The sequence below is a fragment of the Psittacula echo genome (genome assembly GCF_963264785.1).
Source record: "Psittacula echo genome assembly, chromosome: 6".
Taxonomy (NCBI): Eukaryota; Metazoa; Chordata; class Aves; order Psittaciformes; family Psittacidae; genus Psittacula; species Psittacula echo.
This window is the reverse complement of record NC_137743.1, coordinates 36,202,238-36,229,516: the sequence shown is the minus strand read 5'-3', so window position 1 is coordinate 36,229,516 and position 27,279 is coordinate 36,202,238. Positions and strand designations below refer to the sequence as shown.

Below are 27,279 nucleotides of genomic sequence, written 5' to 3'. Positions count from 1 at the left end.
GCTCATCAAATTGATGTCTCTCCAATTTAGAGACAAAGATGTCATGTGGGACAGTGTTGAAGGCTTTGCACAAATCTAGGTAGATGATGTCAACTGCTCTGCCCCTGTCCATCAGTTCTGTAGCCCCATCATAGAAGGCCACCAAATTGGCCAGGCAGGATTTCCCCTTAGTGAAGCCATGCTGGCTGTCACCAGCCACCTCCTTGTTTTTCATGTGCCTTAGCTTGCCTTCCAGGAGAATCTGCTCCAAGATTTTGCCAGGCACAGAGGTGAGACTGACTGGTCTGTAATTCCCTGGGTCATCCATTTTCCCCTTCTTGAAAGTGGGGGTTATATTTCTCTTTTTCCAGTCATCGAGAACTTCACCTGACTGCCATGATTTCTCAAATATGATAGCTAGTGGCTTAGCAACTTCATTTGCCAGCTCCTTCAGGACCCGCAGGTGGATTTCTTCAGGTCCCATGGACTTGTGTACTTTTTTTTAAAGTAATTTGTCTGATAAAATATACAGATAATGGTGTGCTTGTGGAAGTTATGCTAAATGAACTCCACAGACTTCATGCACATGGTGTAAATTAAGTCATATTTTGAAGTGATAGCTGCTAAAATAGTTTTATTATACACATATTTGACCAGTTTTGAACTCTAAATTGCTGTCCAGGTTTGTTGGAGAGGGAATGCTTTTACATATGCATTCATCAAAAGCACGTTTTGTGCCCAAAGGAGTCATGAATAGTAGTATAGTCAAATTGTCTTTTGCTGATTTCATTGTGACTAGAAATAGGATGAATAGATGACCTTTACTTTAGGGAGCTATTTTAAGTTTTTAATATCAGATGTTGTAAAGAGTATTTGTTCATACTGTCACTGTGATTTCTGTTGTGTCAAGTCTTCATCTGTGATTCACAGAAGCTACAACTGTGATGATCCATCTGGGATATTGAATGATGGATTTATAGCTATCATTTAATGGAAGAGTGTTTCGTGCTTCTTTGCATGAAAGTAGTTGAATTTTTTCAGGTGTGGAGATGTGAGAATTTCTGCTGTATAATTTTTAAACATCTATACGTCTAATACTCCTAATTTTGGAATGCTTTGGTTTTATAGGTGATAGCAACTCTTCCTATTCAGAATTAATAAACAGGACTTACAATGTGTTTGGGTTTTTCTTTTGGGGTTTGTCTTTGTTTTGGAGCAATAGTTGTGATAAACTGCAGTATGGCATTGCAGTATAATTCTGTATATAAATCTGTTGGAGAAAAGTCCAAACAAATACAGTTTTATTAACAGCTCTGCATGTGCTGATTGAAAACATGAGAAATTTCTGGATTCATTTTTGTGTATATTTTTATATTGTGCAACATCCTGGGGCAACATAAGTGCTATCTGATTTCCTGAAATGCTCATGTATTTGTAGTCAGGCTTTCGTGCACGTAAAATGGATCAGAACAGAAAATCCAGTGTGATATGAAGCAAGATAAGAGATTTGTAATTGATGAATGATCATAGCTAATAATACATAGATAAAGAACAATGAATAATTTGTTCTAATGTAAGATTTAACATGATAATATATGAAAACTTAGTACCTCTATTGATCTGTGTGCCTACAAGTTTAACAGGAAGTTTTAGCAGGTGAATCACAGTAATTACAATGTTTACTGCATAATTTTTAGTCCATATCATAAATTTTCTGGACTGTTTTTATCTAAAACCACAGTAAACACATAAAACCTAACATGAGCTGGAATGTTTCTTCGCTGTGTATATGCTAAGCTAACATTTTTACCATTTGAATTCATCAGTGACTGGAAAAAACCCAGACATGATATCTGTGCCCAAACACATACCTGGTTTGTGGCATTTAGATTCATCTCAGTGCCGCAGTCCTTTAGGCTTCTGCTGTCTTTTGCGTTTTTGCATCTTTTGCAGTAAGTGTCTCCCCAGGTGAAAGCAATGTTTTAGCTTATTTTTTTTTTGTTTCTTTTTTTTTTTTTTTTTTTTTTTTTAGTATATGATTTTATCATATTGTTGGTTTGGTTATGTTCCCACTGAAGCAGAAAGAAGAGATAGAGTGTGGTGTTTCGAGACTGCCTTTGTACTGTAGTCTCACCGGGTCATACACTGGGCTGTTGTTGTCGATCATCAGAACATTTATTGGACTGGAGAGCAAAACCAAGGAAGCAGTGACGGCAACCTCCATGGATTGAAGGGATGAGATTATATGATCTGGGATAGCCCTGGTTCCCATGCACCCTTTCCCCTGCCACGGTTAGGGGCGTTGGGGTAGAAAGGATTCTCTGAAAAATTGCTGAATTTCTAATAAATTTACTACACCAGTGATCTCTTTTAGACCTCAGTTGTTCTTGCTTCTGAGGGGTTTTTTTAGGTCTTTGTGTGTCCTGGGTTCAGCAATAGCAGTCATTTTTCTCCTTCTTAGTAGCTGGTGCAATGCTGTGTTTTCAGCTTTAGCGTGGGATTAATGGTGATAACACAATGATATTTTTAGTTGTTGCTAAGTAATGTTTACTCTGATCAAGGACTTTTCAAAGTCTCATGCTTTGCCAGTGAGGAGGTGCACGGGAAGCAGGGAGGAAGCAGCCATCGGCGTCTCCTTGTCGCAAAGCACAAGCTTGTCTCTTGCAAGTGGAGACACCCAAGGATAGTCCAGTAGTGTGCGTGAAGAGCTAGTGTCTTTTGTCCTTTATCTGGACAGTCTTTGCACAGAAAACTAACAGATCTTCTAGCGGTTTCCAGTGGGTTTTGCTATATCTTATAGTCTAGGTTCCAGAATATTTTTCAAAACTTTAAATAACTAATGGCTGACAGAAGCTAGGCCCAAGACTGACTTCTTTCTTGCTTTAGTAATCTCTCTGCTGTTCTAATATCTCTGTATTACCTTGATCTTTGTTTCTGTTAATTTCAAAAAGAGAAAAGGCATGAGAAGCAGTTGGCACTCCATGGCTATCAACTGTAGTATGAACTCAATAAACAATGCTACAAAGCCAGTAAAGTTTTGTTTTGCTTTGTAATACATTTTCTGGAGTAATTCAGAGCTTCATCAGGCAATTTAGTCCTATTCCTCAGTTTCTTCACTGTACATCATTGCTTTCTATGCCTCTATTTTATTGTTGCAGTTTAGCCTTTGTAAACTGGAAGTTACCACTATAGTTTCAGATGTTTATCGTTGTTTAGTCCTTTCCAGGCTCTGTTTAACATTTTCTTACTTTTATATCCACATTCACTGTGTAAAGTGTCAGTGTACGCAACATCAGCCATTCTTAGTTCACTTACCATTCAAAAATGTGAATTTGTTTATTACCGGCCATTGTTTGTTGTCTTGCATTTGGTCAACAGTAACTTTCTTCTGCTATTATATTAACTTTCCATTTTGTTCAAAAACCTCTGAAGTTTCTCCTAGTCTTTCAGAAACTTGCCTATTTCATGGCATGCTACGCCTTGCATAATTTTTGACATCTTCTACTGGCACCATTTCACACAAGTTCATAACAAATATATCCACTGTTTTGGAAACTCAGGATGTTCCATGGGAAAGAATCCCTGATTTTCTTATACAGTACAGTGATACTCTTTTCAACATTAAGAAAATCCTTCCTATATTGTGTTAAGGTTTGAGTTTAATGTATCATATTCAGTATCTGATTTTAGCCATTTTCCTGTTTGCCGGTGTCTGAGTGTGATCAAATTATATCTATGTTTTAGGCATTTTGCATGAAGTCTCATTTCCTATCTTCCAAGTTACTTAATGAAAATGATTTGACTGTAACTGAAACTAGTTGGAAATTTACATTTTTGTTGGGAACTATATGTATTACTGGTTTGATGAAGAGTCATTATATTATAAGATTTGAATTACAAAGGGACTTGCAGCAATATCTGTTGCATTTCCAAACTGGTATATTTTCTTGAATGATATATGGCTATGAATCATAAACAGCATTGTTAGAAAAGTATTGATTAGTTACTGTAAGTTTGTAGCTGAGAATTAAAACAGATATTGAAGTCTTCTGTCAGCAGTTTTGGTGGAGGTATTTGATTGGATTTTGTATCAGGTCAAATACAAAATAGCAATATGATGTAGATTGTGTAGGTTGTATAATAGGTTTGTAATTAGTTGTGCATTGGTGATTATTTTTTTTAAATACTTGTGGTAGAAACCTCAAAGGAAGTATTCCATGATACTAAGAAGTAGACTTTTTCTAGTTGTTTTTTACTAGTATAAAATAGAGTTAACGTCATGTAGTGAATAATTCTATGTGTAAGTGCTATTTCTGTTGAAATTAATATAAAAAAATTCAGTCAGCAATAACAATGAACTCAGATGTATACGATAGCTTTTCAATGGGAGTGCAGATATTAGAGCAATGTTTTTTGAGCACAAACTGTATATAATACAGCCATCAAGGTGTATTATCAAACAATCTAAACAGACAGTAACATTGATAGTATTTCATTTTAGACAGAAAACATGAATTCGTGTTAATAAAATATATTCATGCTGCCATTTATTTTCATCATGCAGTTAAATGTTTTAAAACAAATTTTGAAATAAAGTTCCAAAAGTAACAGCAGAATGCATTTCTAGTAATTCAGATGGTGGGAGCTGTGACTTTGCTGGATGTAATTGCAAAGTGAAAGGGGTTGCTTAGATCAGAAAGCTTCACATACATGCACCTTAATTTTCCAAGTCATCAGTCTTCTAATTGCTATAACACCATTCATTACGCTAGCATTAATATATGAAATATATTTAGGCAATTTGCCCAGTTCTAAGTATAGTACATAGTTGGCTTTCATAAATACTCAAGCCACCATTAATGAAAACTAATGGCCCATCAAAATTTGCATTCAGAGTACTGCTTAAAACCTCCAAAGGACTGTCCACAATGCTAGTGTAGCAATTTTTGGCATTTCAAATTGCTGTTTCCCTATATGTTGCTGTGCTTAGTGCTAATTGCACAACAAATGGATAAATGCAACAGTTTTAATATATGTTATGACCTAGTTTCAGCAACAAAACTGTAATTACTGATCAAACAACTCTTCTTAGCATAATAAAGCAAATAAATAATTTAACTTCAGTTTGATATTTAAAGGTTTTAAATAGCATTATTTCTTCCCTAGTTCATGAAAGCAAATTGTCTTTATTCTAAAGTCAACTGTTTTTTTTTAATAATCTGTAATATTTTAAAATTAATATTAAAGTAGATTGATTCGTCCTGATACTATAAGTCATAGGTGACTTATCTACTGAGAGGAATATGTTAATAACACAGAGAAATAGTCCAAGACTCTGCTTAGAATTATTGTCAAAAATAGCTGTGTAATACATTTGAGTTGCTTTGGTATGGGACTGTGTTGTGGCATATAGAGGCCACCCAGCAGTTTCTGAACAATTAAAAGTTGTATTCTTTAGGTCTTAAGTCGTAACTGGCCAGCTTAAGATGTCTGTACTTCAGAATTTGTGAGTTGTTTCAGGTTGGTTTGGTTTTGGTTGTGGTGGAGGTTTTTGCTAGGTTTGTTGGTTTGGGGTTTTTCTGTGGGGTTTTTTGGTTTTGTTTGTTGTGGGGTTTTGGGGCTTTTTTGGTTTTTGCTGTTGTTGTTGGGGTTTTGGGTTTTTGTTTTGTTTTGTTGTGTTTGTTTTTGTTTTTTTTTTTTTTTTTTTTTAATTGGGTTTTGGCTTTGATTGTTTGTTGTCTTTTTTAATATACCTGAAATGTCAGGATTTGCATGGGCTTTGTTGTTTAACTCTCCATACTCTACCCATATAGCTTTCTAAAACAGAATATAAAGCCTCGATGTAAATGAATAATAAATATGACTTCAGTAAGATTTTATAACTTACAGTTTTAATTAAATGTTTATCCACATGTTATGCTCAACAAGGATTTTTAATTTTTTTCATTCTGGGGTTTTATTTTTGGTTCATCTACAGTTTTCTGTCTGAAATGAAAATGCTAATGATGTTAAACTACAATTATATAGACTTGCACCATTTAGTTATTTCATTTAAGATAATTAAAAGATATGTAAGTGGATAAAAAAAGAGAGAGGTTCATACTTTTTTCTCATGTAGAACACGGCTGCGAGATTGTATTTCACAGTAATTAATACTTTTAATGTAGTCATGAGTGAAATTTTAACTCACTGCAAAGCTTTTTTTATTGTCCATATATTGCCATTTACATTGTTCCAGTTTAAAAATACATGTGACAAACTGAAGATAAAGTTGAATTGAAATTGCTGCTATAATTTCTTTTCCTTTTTTCTATTGCTTTCCTTTTCATGGTTAACTTTAACATTCACCCAAAGCTTACATTGTGTTGCCTTTGAGACTGTTGGTGAAATCTGAGATGATATGGTGTTGAAACGTTAGCTAGTTCAGTTTGTTTAAAATAATTACTTTTCCAAAAGGCTGAGAGCAGAAGGGAGTCGCTTGTGCTTGTTTTTATACAATTTTGTTAACTTGGAGACTACAACAGAGATGGGCTATTGAAACCTTGTTTCTTTACTGAGACTTCCTGCAAGGCTAGTACCAGAACTATATTTCATTTGATTGATTGATTTGATCCATTTGGTTATTGACTAAGCCAAGAAAAACTGATAAGCCACAATGAGTTGGAAGGAGATTTCATACTGCTTAAGTCTTGTGAAGGGAGTAAGAACTTTGGTGTTCTGGCATTCAAGGAAGAAAGAAACGGACACTGTGAAACGTATTATGGACTATGGAACTTGTCTACCTGGGACATTGAGGCCATCACATTCATTATTCATCCGTGTGTGCTCTAGAGACAATGTGGACTGACATGTTAAGGACTTGAAATCAGATGACTGTGGTTTCTATGTCAGTGTTTGGTTATTAGTTTACTGCAGTTTGAGTTTGAAATCCAATCTGATGCATTTGAGGTAGAGCCTGCTTTGCTTCCTCTCCCATCCCCTCCTTTTCTTCTCATGATTTCTTAGTTCTTGATTATAGTTTGGTTTTAATATTTAGCATTGCAAACAATTTTGTTCACTTGTGAAAATTAATTTCTTTCTAATTAAAGTCCGTTGAATTTCTGTCTATAAGTAGGCATTTTAATTTAGGATTTTCTATGGAAGTAGCCTCAAACCAGCGGTTGTTTCAGAAAAAGTGGAATTGGTACAGACTGCTTTTATGTCTCCTGAATCTTAATAACACAGTATCTTCATCTTTGTTCTATAACTTTCTGTCCATAATATCTCCAGTGCAATACCCTACATCCTTAATCCTGAGATCTCAGTGCAGTTTCTCTCCTGCTCTTCACAACAGATGTCTCAACTGCAAGCACTTTTAGAGCTTTGTTGTATTCACAATTCTACAATTTACTAGCACAATATCCCATTTTCCTTACATATTCCTTAAATTTGTCCACTTTTTTTCTCTCCACTCCATTCCCCATCTTCGTGTCAAAACAAAGCAGAGGCTGTTGCCACTCTGGAGCTACACATGAAGCAATATGCTGGCTAGGGCATGTTGTGTGGCCAGCTGGCTACCGACAAAGGGAAGAATTCAGACAGCCCATCATGCTGCTCTTTTCCAGAATTACTGAGGCTCAGTCAGATGAGATTTTGTATGGGTTGGCTTTTGAGTTTGTCAAGGATGTATGGCATATGCATGTTCTTAGTTACACTTCAAAAAGAAATCTTTAGACAAAGTTAGTGTTAGCTCTGTGTGTTGATTTTTCCTATGGTAACAGAAGTATCTTATGACTTTACTGTGAAAAGTAGAATACGGCAGGATGTTGTTCCCGTTACACTTAATAGAAATAGCTGGCAGTGCTTTGTGTTGGATTTGTTTATCTACGGCTAGAAACATCAGGAAGTTCTTCACTGAATTAATGCTTTTATGCTTTATCTGAAGGATAACAGTAAGAATTAGCATTGGCTGTTTTCTGTATGTTTGGTATGGTCTGTGTTTCAGTCTCACGCAGACAGGAAAGGACTGATTTGCTTTGCTTCCAGCAACCATTTAGATTGATGAATAAGGGGAACAAGCTGGCTGACATTAATTATGATAAATATGAAAAGATTATGTATAAGGGAAACAGCTGAAGGGCTTGACATTGGTTAGGTAAGGAGCTCTTCACTGTGAACATTCAGTCACTGTGAGTTAGCCTAGTCCTTGTTTCAGAAGCAAGTTTAAATTCTCAAGTGTTCAGTCTGTTAGAATTAGGCAGTAAGCATCATTACTATGTTTATTATTTTGGATCTGACAAAAGTTTGCTTGCCTTTCAGAAATACACTTTTGCAGTTTCATTGTATTCTTTAGCTTCCTCTAAACTGAACCATCACCGTGTTCTCATGGAATATGTTTATGTAGAATACATTAGTTGTCATTAAACAAATGATTCCACCTTGAGCGTGCAATGTTGGTGCTTGTATGTGTGAAATCTGGCACACATCAAGTCACAAAATCATGTCATGGCAGGACCCAATTCTCAAGTCTTGACAGTCTCAGGTGAGACATAAGGGTGAACAGTCATTGGGTGCCCCCGATTGATGACACTTGGCTGTGGTACCTGGCAGTATGGGCATTACAAGTAGCAGTGCCATACTACAGAGCTTTTCCACTGCCACCACAGCATCTTCATTGGAACAGGGTGTAGCTGTTGTAGAAAGCAGCCCTATGATCTTGATATCATCCTTCAGAGCTACAGTAAAGACAATTACAATGTTCTTTTATATGTGTAGGGGTATATGAAATAACAAGAGAGTAAGGGGCATTTCCAGCGTTCTTCTGATGCTGTTATTGCTTCCCTCTTATTTTACCATATTATTATATGCTTACCTCTTATTTTACTCTATTCTGCCATCCAAGCTTTAGCAATAAGGAATAAAAATTTTCCATGAAGGCTGCTGAGAAGGATTTTAAGAGTGTATATTTCATACTCTTTTATTCTGTTTGCATTATTTCCTCTTGTTGTGTTTCCAGATAAGTCATCTTTTTTCTTTTTTGTCTTGCAGTTATTACGACTTACTTTGTAGTCCATTTGTACAATATCAAGTGATGAAACATGGAATATGCAAAACTTGGTAGAAATACTGATTTGAGGAAAAGTAGTAAAGATTATTACCTTAAAGAAATCATAATCCACTGACACCTAGGCATTTTGTTATCTTTCATTTCATGAATGAGAGAGTAGCAAATACTTTAACTGAAGAAGCTTTTTCATTAATTTCAGCAGGTAATGAATCAAAGTCTGAAAATGACAAACTGATAACGCTAATAAGTGTTGTATATTTCTGAATAAAATTAAAGTGATCCCTATTGTTGATATTCAAATCGTTAGTGGGGCTTAAAAAATAACTTTTTCCTGAAGTGATGCAAGTGAAATGAAGTAGAGAATATACGAGTCACATACACCTTCTTTCAGCTTCTTGAAATCATTAAATTAGGTTTCTTTATCTTCATATACGGTTGTTTAAATTGTCATGAAGATTATCTTTACATTAATACTGACATTTGTATCTTAATTTCTTTTTAATGAACATTTACGTTCCACAGTAACCAATACAGTCATAGCAATATGATCAAACTTAGTGTTTCTGTCCTCATAGCACTTAGACTCCCATCTGGATTTAAGTGAAATATTTATGACTAAAGTCACCTGAAATCTAGCTGCAGCAAAATAATGTTGCATATACTGGAATTGCGTATCAAGTGAGAATTATTTTTCTCAACTTTTTGGCAAGTCCTTCATACTATGATTCAAGTACTCTGCATGCATGAATTGACAAGGATGGTTTGAAATGTTATGCTTGTGTGTGCATAGCATGGCTCACTTTTTCTGTTATTTTAAAATCTTGTGTAAATTATGATTAAAAGTTACTTTCAATGTAAGTTGGGAATTTCACAAATTTCTTGAAGACAGTAGAAAAATTCTTAATTATTTTTATGGTAATTGTCATGCTGCTTAATTTGAACACTCAAGTAATGAAAACCTGGAGCCAGAGTTCCTGTCATCTCTACATACATAATGAATGGATATAGCAAAGTTCAAGAGCAAACCTTATGTTGTAGTACATGATCTGTGAATAAGGTTTTCTAACTTTTAGTTATGAGTTGTGCATAATACAGTTTTTCCACTTAAAAATGTATGTAAGCCTGTCACCTAAAGAAAAGAAAGTAAATTTATAAACCTAAATTTTGTGGGTTTAGAATTAAAATCGAACCTAATTTATTTATGTTTGAGCAATTTTCCTTTAAATCAATCTGAGAATTAACCTCAAATGCTTTTCCCACCTTAGGTTTCAAACATATGTAACTTGATAGTGATCTTCTTAATTTTTAAAACTTTAAAATTTTACAGATAAAAAGCTTTGGTGGGCAGACCAGAACTTAGCTCAGATTGGCACCTGTAACAAAAGAGATGGAAGAAACCCAACTGTCCTGAGAAATAAAACTTCAGGTGTTGTACATATGAAAGTGTATGATAAAGCAGCACAGCAAGGTATGTTAAACTGTAGGCATGTTTAACCAACTTCAAGAGTATGTAATATCTTTTTCCCATATTATTCTCCAAATGTGAATAGAACAATATGTATTTCATTGTAATTCAGTGATATACTACAATAAACTTTTTTATTATTGAATGTAACAGAATAATTGCTTTACCATATATGCCCAATGTATTTTAATTGAATTTAAAGTTTTTAGAAAAAAAAAATGAGTGTGTGATCTCATCTCAAATTATTTAAATCTTAAGAGAAGTATTATAAAGGAGTTCATTAAGATTCTTCACTATATATGTGTTTTATAACAGTTTAATTCATCTAAATTGAGAGAAGTGACAGTAGTAAAAATCAAAAGTACAAAAAAGCAAAAACATGCTGCCAAAGTTTAGTTGGCAAAGTGGAACTAAGATAACATGAAAAAGTGTAATTTGGGATCATGCTCACAGTTTTATGAATTTGGAGATCAGAGATAAAAACATTTGGGTGATTCTTTAGAAAGATATTATTTCTGATTCCAGCTACTGTACCAAGTGAATCAAATTATTTCATTTTGCGGAGAAGCTTCCCAAAGAACACAGGATGTTTTACCACAATAAAACAGTAGCAAAAAGTCTGTATATGGAGTACATTAATTTAGTTCTATAGTAACTGCTCTAGGGAAAACTTGCCATTTTACATAATCTAGGAAACACTGGAGATGCTTTGCCAGCCTGGCCCTTACTTTTAAATGTGATGGAGCAGCAAGTAATAATAATTCAGGCATTCACTCATGTGTCTGTCATTTTAAAATGTTTGAACTTCCTATCATGGAGGTATACAGATAACCTCATGAGTGCCCAAATATTAACAGTATCTGGTGTCTGTAGCTTTAAGATGTGTCTTCCATTGTACAAAAGTGAAGAAAATTAACAGGTTTTTGTCCTACTGAACTTTAACTGTGATTTCACTATAGTGAAATGTCACTTTGCTGATCTATATTTTGACAGAGAGCGATGTCAGGGTTTTGGTTATAGAAGTCAAACACTAGAGATTGGATTTACACCTTTTTTTGAAGAATCTTTGCATATTTCATTTGCATCTTGCATTTTTATAAATCAAAGTGATATGACAGCAAGTATAAGATGAGGGCACTTACAGATTTCTCTGTATACAAATTTGGCATTCTAGATTAATTTTTACCTTACAATTTCTCTAATTTTCTAAGGATACTTGAGACTTAGAAAGCTCAACTGCCTTTTCCATTTGTATGGTTGTATCATTTAAAAAATGTCTATAATTTTAGATTAAGAAATGCTTTCTACTTCAAAATTAGGAATGCAAAACTAAATGTGATATGTAGTGCTCTGATTCATATGGGCTTGGTAACTTGTAATCAATAATTCTTCAAATGTTTTAGTAGATTTACACATATAAATCTTCCTAAAAAGTGTTTATCTGTTACTTAAAAGTAAATATTGTTCTAGTTGAGATACAGGTGTATGGATCTGTGAGGTCACATTGAAGTGTATCTTAGATATACTAAACAAATGCTGGTTCATGAAGATAATGAGGTTGGTATAACATTTGATGAATGAATACAGTATGATCAATGCATGACTTCCTCATTGTTTAGAATAAAATACCTTCTAGACTAATGTCAGTGAGATTTCATCATTGCTACTCAAAACAGTGTGGTATTTTCAGTTTTATCATATACTTTTACTTGAAAATAGGCAGATTCATCTTCAGAAAATTGAGGTATTAAAAAAAATCTAAGGAAAAAAAAATATTCTAAGTGCACGGATAAATGCTGCAAGAGAAGCATTGAAAAGTAGCAAAACCTGAAATGTTACATGCATATCTAAATTTTTTAAAGATGTTAGCTGAACAAAATTTAGATTTGATAATAATAATAAATTGATGCCAGCACTCATTTTTAGTTAGGATTGCACTGTTCAAATTTTGGTTTTTTCTTGTCTCTTCTCCCATCATGTCATAGGTAGCAATTCTTGTCAGTTAAACAATGGTGGATGCTCCCAGCTTTGTTTACCAACATCAGAAACCACCAGGACATGTGTGTGTACAGTAGGCTACAACCTTCAAAAAAACCGCATGTCATGCAAAGGTAAAATGATGTTCAGTATTTATTTTCACTAACTTAAATTTTATTGCTGTAATGGGTATATAAACTTTCTTTAATACAACATAAATGTGGCTTTCCTATTTTTTCAGTGTTTTTCATATGTGACAATAGCATGTTCTTAACATTTTTTATTTCTTTTTTAAAATAGTAATTTTTACTTTTACATTTATTTCTTTGGATGTTTATAACTTTCAGTTGTTAATTAAGGTAAAATTGGTGTACAGTGTGTATTTAAAATATATTACTCCTGTATTTAAAATATATGACTTTTTGTGTATGGTAGTTAAAATTCTTCAATAATGAGTTAGGTATTGTTGCCCTGCATAATTTCTCTTAAAGGTTTTCTAATATATGAACAGATTAGGGCAACAAAGTATTTGTTCTAATCTTGGTTGTGAACAATTAGGTGTGATTCATCTCAACTGGCAATGATAAAATAAGACCTCTACACAGAGTTTCTTCCTACTTAATAGAAATAGAAATTCTTCCTACTTAATAGAAATAGAATGCACCTGGAATATGATTAATCTAACACAAAAGTAGGCATTTCAAATACATCAACTGCATTGTTCACTAAAACTGTGTATTTCTTTCTATTGTCTATAAAGGAAGTGTGCATGACTAAATGAGGTGAGATGAATCCTGTGCCTCAAAAGGCTATTTTCAGTCTTGAGTCCTGCTTTCCACAACTTCTTTAAAATTGTCACTTGCTAAATATATACAGGAAGTGCAGATGTGCACTGAACATATTCTTAAATTTCTCATAATTCAAACCCAATTTCTTAAGTTCTAATTTCCATTACTGCTCATTACTTAATTGGAAGGTGATGCTTGAAATGGGCAGCTATTCCCTTTTCTTTATGAGACTGCATTTATCATTTAATTAGAACTACACCATATAAATTCACGATTATTTTTTCAAAGGGATGGCTTTATCATTTTGGAAAACTATGAAGCCTTACTGGAAAACTGTGTCTAGTACTTGTTACTTCCTCAGGTCTTTTTAATTGGGAAAGTCTTCACTTTGCTCCCATCAGCTATTTTATTTTTCCCATAGGTATTGAATCATTTCTTATGTATTCTGTTCATGAAGGAATTAGAGGAATTCCTCTTGATCCAAATGATAAAATGGATGCTTTAATGCCTATATCTGGAGCTTCATTTGCTGTGGGCATAGACTTCCATGCAGGTAAATGTCATGTATAGTTTATTGTATGTATGGTAAATATTGTATACTTTTCTTTTAAATGAAATAAGGTTATCAAATGAAATGAAGGTTATCAAACCTTCTAAGTAACTGCAACTATATTTAAGGGAATTGGAAGTTGTGCGCTACAGTGTTAACCTGTAGCTATTTATTAGTTACAGTAAATAGAAAAACTTGTTATGTATATGTAGACTGCATTAGCAGCACTAACTGCTGTTTTTCAATGGAGACATCACTAAGAACTTGAATAGGAAACGTGATATTACAGAAAGTGCTCAAATCTGTAGAAAAACAGGTTTTATTAGTTCCTTTCTTATAGAAAAAAGCTTGTTTCTGTCATGACATTTTTTCCCCAGAATTTTCTAACCTAACAGGTGGATTTGACAGCTGAGTGGCATAGTTTTCTTTCTGTCCAGTAAAGCTCAGCCTCTTCGCTGCAGTGTACAAGCCAATTTTGTATCTGTTTCTTCCCTTCAAAAGTGGGAGCTCTAACAGCCTGAAGAACAGGCATGTCTATCTCAAGTACACTACTTACTTTTCCACTGTAGTGTATAAATAGGAAACAGATTTTAGTTCACATAGCCTCCACAAATGTCCTATGAAATTAGGTTTTTGTCTTGCATGCATGTGAAAGAAGGTGGAAAAAATTAAGCTTCATGTCCTGAAAAATGATTTGATACATCTCCCGCTGGAACTAAAGTGCGCCTGAATAACTTCAAAAACATCAGGAATTTTTGGTTAGCTTACAGAAAGTAAGAAATTGTGACCAAGTAGTGACCTGAAAACACCTTGTATCTCCTTATTTTTGAGCCATTAGCTCTTTGACTGGCCTTCCTTCTAAGCTGATTCTTACATGAGCTGTTTTGGGGGTTTTTTTGCCCATAGAGTTTACAAGCTAGTAGTTTAGACATAAAATTGTAAGTTACCTATGTTAAATACATAAGGACATTGACTTACTGAAATGTGTGATTATTTTGTCATACTCCATTGTATTTAATTTTGAAATAAGTTCTGCCTGGGAATTCAGCACCAAGAGATCCTATGTTTTTTTGCTTAACTATAGGTTAACATATGGCTTCATATTAAAAGCAGACCTTTTCCTGTTTGTTCTGTTTGACTACTTGATTGCACAAATATCTCTATAAACTTTTATTAACAGGTCAGGAGTTAAATTCATTAAAGTCTTTTTTTTTTTTTTTGGCTTGCCTTTTACAGTGACACTCTTGTACCTCTACTCTGCCTAGTAAAATTCCAAATTCACCCAACATTTTACAATGCCCTCAAACTGGTATATTTTGCTTTCAAAATCAGTAACAGCTAATGTTCAGAGTTTTTGTTATATCACAGGCAAAGTTCAGTCACGGTCTACTGAGACTTAAAAATTACTTAAAAGCCAGTGCTTTATACACATATCTTAGATGGGAAAAACTATGATGCAGCTGATTTCATCTATTCCTTGAAAGCCATAGGATGATAGAGAAGTGGTAGGTACACATATTCATGACAAAGTACCAAGACTATGTAATGGGGTTTTCCAGGGATTGTAGTTTTTATTATAGTATACTTAAAAAATACTGTGTTTGAACTCAAGTCTTGCAAGCTTTATAGGATTATGATATGCAATACAGAAGTCTGAAATTTGACCTTTAGTTCTCAAATACTGATACTAGGATTGTACTGGGGATTTTGCATCTTTTATTTTCTTTGGGTTTGGGATTTTTTTTTTTTTTTGTTTGGTTTGCTTTGGTTTTGGCATGGCTTACTTACATGATAGCTCCTACTTTACAGAGCTTTGGACGCCAGTAGAAAATATCAAATAAGTGGTTTTTGAGAATAAGATGCAGGTACTTACGTTTAACTTTTAAAAATGAGAATTGAGGAAGGATGAAATTCAGTAGGGTTCGCCAAGTTGTGCGATGATCAGTTACAGCACTGGGAACGTGAATATGTTTGACAGTGGCAAATGCATTGCTAAATATGAATGTAAATTTTCTGCAGCAGTGAAATCACAAGAGGATACTGTGTTATAAAAAGTTACAGTACAGGTTTCAACTGTATTTCAGCTTAAAAAGCAATTATTTTTCTCATTTTGGTACCTTGAATTTTATTAATTCATTCCTAAAACCTTTGTTCATCAAATCTGATTGAGAAGACAAGTGGAGGTACTTTCAGATTTCATCTTGTTGGTTTTGTTTGTTTGTTTGTTTGTTTTATTTTGGGTTTGTTTTTTGGTTGTTTTTTGTTGGCTGTTGGTTTTGGGGTTTTTTTAAATAAAATGACTATTGCTTGCATTTCATTCTTAATCGTGTAACATTCCCTAATTCTTAACTACTTGCAGTAATGTTTAAGTATGCAAAGTGGTTAAAATACATTAACATATGCTAGTGAATAGCAGCTAAAAGACAACAAGATTTTTTGCAGACATGCTAGAAGATAAATGCACCTTTTCCCTTCCACGCCATATAGCTGTATTCTCATTAAAGAACTACAAGAGTAGTTTTGACCTTTGGACTTCTTTTAGAGGTCGGTGGGAAGAGGGGTTACCAGTGTTGTTTAAGACATAGGTTTATAAAATTGGGTGTCATCCTAGTAGCCTTTCATTTCTGTTTTGTTAAGAACAATGGTGTTGATTCTTTCCTGCTGCTGCAGACTTCTTCACAGTATCTCAGGCAATTGCCCATTGTTGTTTTCCTCTCAACATTGTCCCAGGAGGCTCACCATACTTTTTAAATTAGTATGTGGTTTGCATTTGTTGAAATAATTGTTTCACACATTGGGAGGTAATCTGTTTAAGCTTGGTGTGGTTGGAGGAGAATCTGCATGGCAAAGAAACACTACTGAGGGCATCTAGGGCATTCTAAGTATTGAAGAAACAAGAACATTGTGTTTCATTGTGATTATTTGCATCAAATTGATGGGTAGAGCTATGTGTCCAAGAAAAAGTGATCCTGTTCATCAGGAGATGCTATCTGTTAAGTCTTACTGACTTAGAGGGCACAAGCTACTTAATGATTAGTAGCATTTCTTTTCTTATTTAAATTACAAAAATGAAGTGCAGTTACATGAATGTTTGCATATGTGTCAGAAAGCCTTCATAAAGGTGGAGTAATAGATTTGTTGGTAGATCTGAAATCATACAATGTTATTGCTGAGCCCCTTTCACTTCTGCAGTAATTAATCTCAGAAACAATTTAGGATTTTCCCTTTGTGAAAAGTGAAGTCTTCCCAGTCCCTCACTGATTTTTGCTGAACTTAGTGGGAGCTGGGAATCCAGGGGTGTTCTATGACATATTTTTCCATACTTCTGTCTCCATTTTCTCTCACCCTGTTACTCATGCTATCATTGTGCCTTCAGGCATTTTTATCTGTGGTATACATGCAGGCGTGTATAGGTGGGAAGAGAATAGATTTTACTTTCTTTGTAGAAATAGGTGTTTTGAACATTTACAGACTAAGCTGACAGAGGCTGACAGAAGGGGTAATGTTCAGCAAATACTTTGCATGTGGAGTTTTGATTTACAGGATTTTATTGGCAAAATACTAATGCATTAAATGGAATTAATTTGCAGTGTTTGCTGATAAACACCCTGTGTACTGTAAGAGTCAATGTGAAGCCATGGTTACTAATGCTTACCACTTAGCAAAATGCTTGCAGGAGCTGTACAAAGTTAGACTGTTATTTCCCCATTTTGTGGCAACTATAATTTCCAAATAGTAATTCTCTTTTCTTCAGATTCTAACAGTAGAATAAGTAAAAAAATACTGAAGGCTCCAAATTGAATATAGGCCTTCTTTTCGTCTGCCTGAAGCCAGAACTGTCTTCAAGAACTAGATGCTAAGGGGAGTTTTAATCTCCATGTCTCTAATTTTCAGAGTAATTTGGAAAATAAAACAGGTTTGTGTAATAATAATATTAATAGTGCTACCTGACAGAGACAGCCTTGACGCACAGATCTGTGAAAAGAGTGTCCACTTTTCAAAGTTAACAGCTTCAACAGATTAAAACCTAATTGCTTAATCTGAATTCCTATCAGCTTGTTCTGCATGGCATGGATCTACAATGGTTGAGCCCTACTGTGAGAATGTTACTAAATATTTTATTGAGATATGGAGGACTTTGATTATTAACAAACAGGAATCCATAATGATTGCTGTGTCTATAAAATGAGAGAGGTCTGTCATTTGGATCATACCATCTGTATCCAAGTGCAAACTGAAATGGATCAAATGCTGTACTATTATCTGTATTTGAAACTGACAGAGATCTTTATTAGTTTGGTGTCAACTACTTACTTAGGTATTTTCACACCGTACAGCAAAAGAGGATAGGCTTTTTTCTTTTCTTACTAGTATGAAGTACCTAGAAAATCAAAAAACATTCTCCAATGTAATGTATAGAACATAGTTACTGAAAATTTTTGTATTGCTGTGAATAAATTGATTAAATAACTTTTACCAGTACTTCAAATAAAAAAAAAAAAAAAAAAAAAAAAGCATCTTTGAATAATTATCTCTAAATGTCATAATCCATGCATTTTATAGTTAGGCTTAATAAATATTTATTTCAGGATACAAAATATAGACAAGTAAGGCATTGGGTTGTAAAAGAATATGAGAATTTTAAGAAAATGATGTGTTAGCTGAGGTTTAGTATCAATGTACAGTTGGATAATTTTTATCTCTACGTACGCAAGCTGTTATCATTTACTTTTGAGGATACTTTCTAGAAGCAGTGGACTCCATGTGCTTTGTGAACTTCCTCCAACACAGTAAATATTGCTTCAGTTTCCCTGACTAGTTACAGTCCCAAAACTACTTACATTTTTTTTTTGTTGTTTGTAGAACAGAAACATTCTGCTTAAAAACTCTGGTAATTTTACAGGAACACTACCATCTAAATAATTCAATTTGACTGATGTTAAAATAGTATTCCCTGTAATATTTATCTTGAAAATGTGTTTTCCTTTATTATTGGGAAGTATCTTTGTATCTCTGAAGTTACAGCAGCACATGTCCATGATTTTGTATACTATCAACATCTTTTTTTGTACATGTACATAACCATCAGTTGCTTCCTACATGTTCATATTTGGGTCATGTATATTGTGTATTAAGGAAAAGTTTTGATCATTGCTAAAACAAAACTGTGTCATAAACCATTGCATTTTACAGAGAGTAAATTAGTAATTTACGTAGACTTTTAATGGTGGCTGTGTATGATAATATATTTTAAAGAGCAATATTATTTTTTTTAGATTGGCTTTATTTCTTTAACGTGTTTATGTGGAAGCAAATCCAGGTAGTTCAGTTGTTTGAATTTTTTAATTACTGAAAATCAGTATTTTAAGAAAACAGTACTACAAAGCTAGTTGTGCTATATACAGTAAGATTACATGGAAGTGAATCCACTGAGAGCTCTGCATTCTTAAAACAGTTTCTAAGCCGTTGTGTGGATTCTTGCACACATGGCTGCCTTAAATAGTCATAGTATGACTACAGAGTGGTTTATTTTTATGGAGATGAATTAAACTGGAGTATGAAATACAAAAAAGTCACTTGTAGAATGTCTTATCCAGATGGTAAACATAATAGATTTTTTTTTATTGGAATTCGCAATTATCTGTGTAAGTTTTGTTTTCTCTCACATATATATATGTATATATTTACACATGCACACATATATGTGTGTAGACATATAAATATATATACTATCTGTAATATTTCTATACATGTAGAAATATATGTATTATAGAAATACATATGCACATACTATCTTTTATGGAATTAAAAGTAGATATGTATCTAAAGTATGAAAAAATAAAGAAGGAACAGATACTAATCTGTGAGCAGTGTTTTTCCCAAACAAAATATCTCACTTGGGATGTCCACAGTGCATGAGTTTGAAACTAGAATGTGGGTTGCTGCATATCTGTGTTAACTCAGAACTCTGTTAGAGGGACATCATCCTTTTTTTGCCCCATCTCCTTACCAAGGGGACTTTGTGGCAACAGAGGGGAGTGCATATCTGTGCTTCTGCCTTTCCAGATACTCAGCCTGGCTTAAGACTTTAAATGATCAGTGAAAATAAGTTTATACTGTCAGACAACATAGTGGTCCCTCTCTTCCACCTTTGGAGAGGCAGCAGCAGCAGACTGACAGAGAAGACAGCTGAAATCCCTTAAAACCCCCAAAAAGACTCTTAGTGAAAGCTTGACAGGACATTCAAAATGAAAGATGAATTGTGGATAGAGTCAATTTTCTATGCTTTTATCAGTATATCACTCTCAAATGTCACACTTTTTTTTTTCTAAATTTTTCTATACTGCCAAAATTCAATCTGAATTATTAGAATCATAGAATTATTGGGGTTGAAAAGGACCTTAAGATCATCTAGTTCCAACCTCCCTGCCATGGGCAGGGATACCTTGCACTAAACCATGTCACCCAAGGCTCTGTCCAGCCCAGCCTTGAACACCGCCAGGGATGGAGCATTCACAACTTACTTATTTGGGCAACCCATTCCAGTGCCTCCCCACCCTCACAGTAAAGAACTTCCTCCTTATATCCAGTCTAAACTTCCCCTGTTTAAGTTTGAACCCATTACCACTTGTCCTACCACTACAGTCCCTAGTGAAGAATCCAACTGTGAAAATAAAATAGGTAGGTTCTTGTAATTATAATATTAATAGTGCTAGTCCAGTTTCTTCAGTCCATTACTGAAGAAAAAGACTGTAGTTTCAAAAGGTAGTGTTTCAGACTAGTAGATATTTTGGAATGGTGATTAATAAACAAAACAATGTTTTTCAAACATCCCATTTAAAAAACGAAGACAACAGTTATTGTCATTTTAGCAAGGGTAGTAGCTTCCATACGTTGACATGACCCTATTGTGTAATATGTGCAGTACTAAATAACCAGAAGAAAACCTAGAATTCTAATTTAATTACTTTAAATAAATAAAAGGAAAATGAATGAGAGATTAAAGATGATGGTTTTGATACCATTCTTTACTCTGAGACGTACTGGTAAAGTTATAATTGTCAGGTTTTACATTTACTGATGTAGAAACTTGGAGTAACTGAATTAATTTAAGAAATGTTGCCATGTATTTTTTAGGAAATGATACAATCTATTGGACAGACATGGGTTTCAACAAAATTTGCAGATCTAAACGAGACCAAACATGGAAAGAAGACATTGTTACAAATGGTTTGGGAAGAGTTGAAGGCATTGCAGTGGACTGGATAGCAGGTAGGTCTTAACCTGCTTCAAGACTTGTCATGATTTCTGACAGTACGTTCTTGCATCTTCAGCTCAAGACTAAATAACTTGCTTTGCTTTCTGCTCTAATTTCTATTATTCCAAATGTCTATAAATTCTCTTTGAAGATACCACCACTGTTTTTGCAGTTTTATTACAGATAGAAAAATTATTTAAATATCTTGGACACTATTTCTTAGATAACCAGTCTCAAGCATTAGTTAACAAGTGACAACCATTAATACAAGCTTATTCTTTAAAACAGAAGGCTGACCGTGACTAGAAATTGCAAGTAAAAGATACATATAAGTTAAAATACAGCCATTAGTTTATGATCCTAACTGTCACACTGAAGATTTTAACACTTTTCATGTAGTCTTTTCTTTTTCCAGTAACTTGAAGGTATTTTTCCTAGGCAACATATATTGGACGGATCATGGCTTCAACTTAATTGAAGTTGCCCGGCTCAATGGCTCATTCCGATATGTAATTCTATCCCAGGGTTTGGACCAGCCAAGATCTATTGCGGTACACCCAGAAAAAGGGTAACATGACTATGGCTACTTGCATTTCTTATAAAGTTTGCATGCTAGCACTGAAGATTTTGCGTAAGAAAATCAAGGGATTTGTTATAACAGATAAGCATTTAATGAAATCCGAAAGGATTGTGTTGGAAACTATTATGTTGTAACTAAGCTCAGGTGGAAGGAAATGCTATTCTTACCATAAGCTGATTTTTTTTCATTGGTCTCTGTATGCATGGCATACTATACTTTATTTGCAAAACAGTTTTCATTTTCTAAGGCAGCCATTTCAGCTGAAGTTTAGACATTGCTTGGAAGTGTACTTGAATCTGTTCTCAAGTTTCCAGCAAATCCAGGGAAGTCACGTTAGCTAATGGTGACCTCGATGTCATAATGAAATTGTAGAACACTATAATCCTTGGTAGTTATAAATTCTAGTATCATGTATAATCATGATACTAGAATTTATAATAAACAACCAAGGAGATTGCCCAGGGTAGCTGAAAATAATGTGAGATGAAGCATGTGGGTAAGAGAGTAAGGGTTGTCAGAAATTGCACCTGTATTCATCCAGCTGTTTGAAAGTAGAGATTACACTGCAGCATTAACAGAACTCGAGAATGTTCTGTCCCATTCCAGCTCCAAAACTATCACTGGCAGAGCTACAACTGAACAGTAAAGAGAAGAAATGTCAAATGTAGAACTGAATTTGGTAGTGCAACATTCCTTAGATGTTTTGATTATGTGGAGGTTTATAGGTTTTGGGTGTGTTCGAAATACTTAAGAAAACATAGAGGGATGAGAGGATCACAGATAAATAATTGTTTTATGTCTTGTAGAACAGTGTATCACCTACCTCTGAAGGTAGTTAAGCTTGATCTTTTTTTTATATACTGTGCCACGAAATTATGTCATGAGATGTCTCCAAGTTTCTTTAGGAGAAGGAATGGCTTGCTAGGGAAGTGCAAGTATACCTTTCTTTGGGAAGATTATGGCCTTTTTACCCTCTGTGTTATTGTCATATCTCTTTCCCTTTACGAGGTAAAACTTTCAAAGGTATTCTTCCCTCCCCTTGCCCTCACTTCACAGTCTTTATTTCTTCTGAAGCTTGGGTTGACAGACAGAAAAATAGAGAGAAAAATAGCAGTTATTAGATCTCATTGAATCTGCCAGTTATACCAATTTGTGGAGCAGCCAGCATTCAGCTGGCTTGTAACATCATTTATTGTTAAATAGGAAAAAGTTAAGAATGTGCAGTACTATAAAGGAGTATCTTTGTCCCTCATCGGGTATGCTTGTTCACGTTAACATACAGTTGGCTGATTCCCCCCACTGCTGCCCCCAATTAAATGTGATTGAAATATGGGGTTAAGCTCATACTGAAATAATTCTTAGGCTTTGAAGATACCTTCTTCAAAAACATTTCAGAAATTTAATCTGTGTTTAAGGGGGGAGCAGCGGGCTGCAAGCTTAAACTCCAGTTTAATTTTTTCCAAAGAAGGTTTTTTAAAGATTCTAAGCCAGCATCAAATTTGCACCATTTGCATCTCCATTTCAGATACATAAATTCTATATGGCATAGCTCCAAAATAAGTTGAGTCATAGTTATGCTATTATTTCAGTACATGCAGCAAATGTTTTGGTAGCATATTGCTACCTACAAAGGTCCAGGAAACAAGTATTTTAGATGGTGCTTCGCAGATCTTTTGAGAAGATACAGGAAGACCAAGTTTTTCTATATTAGTAGTTTATGTGAGTTTATATATCAAAATACTTATAATCAGTAATGCTTTAGGACAGTATTAAATAACTTTGCATTTTGTCAGCTCTTCAGGATTTTCCCTGGAGGGTTCTAGATTCATTTAAACTGCTAGTAATGGTTTTGATTTTTCTTTTTCTTTTTTTCCTCTGAGTAACTAGTCCAAAGAAAGAGCACAGAATGTTTAATTCAAGTATATTGAATGCTTACATTTCTGTAGTCAAGATTTAGTTGGTGTCCGATGTTAACAACGTGTATCTGACTAGGTGTCTGAAAGCAAGTTCAGTTTTGTTTAGAGCCGCTGTTAGTTATCTGGTTAAAGTTGTATTAAACTTAAGCAGTGATTGTTGATATCCAGCTGATTAATATTGTCTATTTTAAAGTTTCTAAGATATATTTTTCATTTATCTAATGTAGCAGTTCAATTTCCTAATGTAGTACAAGTTTTATAGTTTATGTCAAGAAGTGTGAGAACAGATTAGTTTTTATTAAAGCCAGAAAGCCTAATTTCATGTATTTGCAGTAATCCAATCAAATATAGCTATTTAAAAATAGATGAGTATATCACCATCACCAGTCTTAAGGGTAGAACTGTTTAGTAACGTACGGAAGACTGGTACTGCTTAAATACAGACCAATATGTGCATTCCAAAAAAAAAAAACAATGGACAACTGTTTTGTATGTTCTGTTCACTTTGTGTACAGTGTATTAGTAAACTGGTTTTTAGTGTGTTCTTATGAATATCTACAATGAAAATAATTCTCTTCAGGAAATCAGTAACATGCTAGACCTCAATTATCTTAAAGATTTCTTGCTCAGAATATATGCGTTTATGAGTGTGTTTATAATATATTTTAATACAAATATACATACATATATAGATTTGTAGACACATACACATTTACTTATGCTATTTGTAGGTTACTGTTCAGTAAAGGAAGTGCTCTGTGTAGATTGACTGGCCTGATTTTGCTCAAAGCAGAAGTTTGACCTAGCACCTTATCCTGAAATAGTTAGTGATGTTACTGTCCTAGCAAGTATGCAGTGACATAAAATTCGATAAGATGCAGATTCTTTCCATAAGCATTCAGGAGAATTGGAAAAATATTTTCTTCACAAATAAAATCCCTTTGCTCTACCATTTCCTGCAGTGCTCTTCACTGCTTCATATTTAAATTGTTTTTAATTTAGACATGCGTCTCTTGTATTAGCCTACATTTGTTATTTATTAGTTGCTGGAGCTTCTGTTCCAGGTTTGTTGGGGGTTTTTTTTTGTAATTTGCTTTTATGTTTCCAAACTCAAAGCTTAATTCTTTAAGAAATAGAATTGCTTATTTATTGATCAAATACTGTTTTAAGAATTACTGCATATATATCATTTGCAATGCATCTCTCAACAAAGTTTCTATGAGACAAGCATTATTATACGTTTAATCTTTTAAGATTAATTTAGATACATGAGCCTTACCTTGTTTTCTAAATACCTATGTAATGGTTATGATGTGTTTTGTTTGCAATTGGAGAACAGTATTACATATTTTCAGTTCTTACTTTGATGCTATATTTTAATTGGTAATTTCTACAACATTTTAGGTATTTATTTTGGACAGAGTGGGGACAGACTCCTTGCATAGGCAAGGCACACTTAGATGGATCTGAGAAGGTTGTGCTTGTGAGCCTGGGGATTGCGTGGCCTAATGGGATTTCCATTGATTATGAGGTTCGTTCCTCTGTCTTCCAGTATATGTTGACGTGTGTAGTATTTGTTATGTTTCATTTAAGCCAGCTGGACTTCCACTTTGATATAATCTTGACAGCTCTTAATTAAATACTTAGACAAGACTGTTGACGTTTTCTTTAAAATTAATCTTTAGGAAAATAAATTATATTGGTGTGATGCTCGTACCGACAAGATAGAAAGAATTGACCTTGAGAGTGGAGGGAATCGGGAGATTGTGCTGTCAGGGAGCAATGTGGATATGTTTTCAGTTGCGGTGTTTGGAGCTTACATCTACTGGTCTGACAGGTAATTTATTTTTCATAAGTATTTGAGTCTCAAAATGTTACCTCAGTGCCAAGTGCTTCACCTTTGTAGGATTAGCCATTCCTTAGCAAGGTCACAGAATGGATCACAGAAACCTATGCAATGTCCAAAGAAAGGGCATTTCTGATGCTGAAAGCTGAAGTGTTTCAGTGTCATAGATGAGAACAGGTTTCTTCACCTTCTGTTTGGTGAACTCTCCACTGCCCTTCAGTCATTTATTTGGTGTGAATTAGTTGAGGATTGTTGATGAGACATCTTCAACTTTTTTGGCAGAGCACATGCAAATGGCTCTATTAGAAGAGGCCACAAGAATGAGGCCACGGATGCTGTGACCATGAGGACTGGCCTTGGAATAAACCTGAAGGAAGTGAAAGTCTTTAATAGAGCACGAGAGAAAGGTTGGCTGTTCTTAAGGATGCTATTAATTGTTTTGATATCATCTGCTACTTTCTTATATATGTTAAATCATACCAGAAGTTAAGTAATCACTGATTTTGTCTACATTTTTTACTCCTGAAGTATTTTTCTTAGCTAAAATTAGTGTACTAAAGAAAACACATGGAAGAATTTTAGTAATATTTATTCTGAGTGTTTTAAGGAGAAAATAGAAAACAAAACCACTTCGTATTATTCCAGGTTTGGTGAGTTTTGGATTTTTTTTAAGAAAATTAAAAGGGGGAAAGGGAAGCAAAAAACAGTCTTAGGTTTCAGAAGGGCCTTGAACTATGTTTTAAAAAGCAGTAATCTCAGGTTTGTGTTTCTTTCTATTTGAAAGCAAACCAGTTTTGTTTTGTTTTTTTTTTTTTTCACACAGCTAGGAATTCTTGGCCTCTGTCTCGAATATTTGTTTCCTGAGATTACTTGGGTTTGAGTTCAATTTTTTTTTGTGTGGGAAAGACATTGTAAATTATCAGATTTCCTTTATATTCTATTTATTTAGCAAATTCAAAAGACAAAAGTTAGCATATACTCTCTGTGATTTATGATATTAATGGTAAAATTTTATTCTCTGCTACCTTACTAAGAATAATCTTGCTTTTAACTCTTTTTCCTCTTAAAATTCTGGTTTTGAAAAGACCTTAAAAAACTTGTTTCAGTGAGCAAAGGTTGATAAAAGTATACCAAAAATGATGATGATTTCCTCAGAACAAACTGTTACCAGGCCATACAGACAGATTTTCTATAAATACATTCAAAAGGAGAGGGGAAAAAAATGTTACCGTAACACAAAATTAGCTTTTTAACATAAATACATCTCTCGTCTTGGTAGTGGTCAAAAGTTGATTTCATCACAGCATTACATACCAAACGATTCTGCTTCTTTTGTACATCTTTCCTAAATAGCAGCATTAAATGACATATAAAATAAATACGCTTTTTAAAGAAAACATATGTAACGATCAGTAAAAAAACCTATCTTCATTTTTTATTAAAGTTTTTTAATTAAATGCTTAAAAAAAAAAAAAACAAAAAACCCCAAAGCTTTAAAAACATATGCGTATTGATTTTACTAAGAATTTCTGCATGCAATTTCAGAGTACTGTGGGCATCGTATTTTGTGGATAAAAATAAAATCTACTCAAAAATGTACTGTTTTTTTCAACTAGGCTAGAAATAGTTAATGTCTGCTTTCTTGGAAAGGCTTTATATTCTAGAATTAAGAAAACAGACCAGTGAGTTAAAACAGTGCTTCTTTACATGTAATTATTTTTATTGATAGCTTTAAAGACTTTATTGCATTAGGAGTAGGAGAAGCAGTTACTGAGGCTAAAAATCTTTCTATGTTAGTTTGAAAAACATAACTGAATGATTTTTTAATACGTTTTTCAAATTTTACTAGGGTACAAATGGTTAATGTCTTTGGG

The 27,279-nt window shown here is 34.0% G+C and overlaps 1 protein-coding gene across 1 annotated transcript in view; it reads left to right on the top strand.

Annotated features, from left to right (window-relative positions):
• Positions 1–27,279, top strand: part of LRP1B (LDL receptor related protein 1B) — a gene marked incomplete at both ends in the record, with an annotated part of 775,176 nt that overhangs the window by 561,539 nt on the left and 186,358 nt on the right. The window contains 8 exons of the mRNA XM_080621164.1: positions 10,353–10,493; positions 12,476–12,601; positions 13,677–13,808; positions 20,943–21,077; positions 21,502–21,631; positions 24,964–25,090; positions 25,245–25,396; positions 25,688–25,812. Coding sequence (XP_080477290.1) covers positions 10,353–10,493; positions 12,476–12,601; positions 13,677–13,808; positions 20,943–21,077; positions 21,502–21,631; positions 24,964–25,090; positions 25,245–25,396; positions 25,688–25,812 — 1,068 coding nt within the window. The remainder of the gene's footprint in view (positions 1–10,352; positions 10,494–12,475; positions 12,602–13,676; positions 13,809–20,942; positions 21,078–21,501; positions 21,632–24,963; positions 25,091–25,244; positions 25,397–25,687; positions 25,813–27,279) is intronic.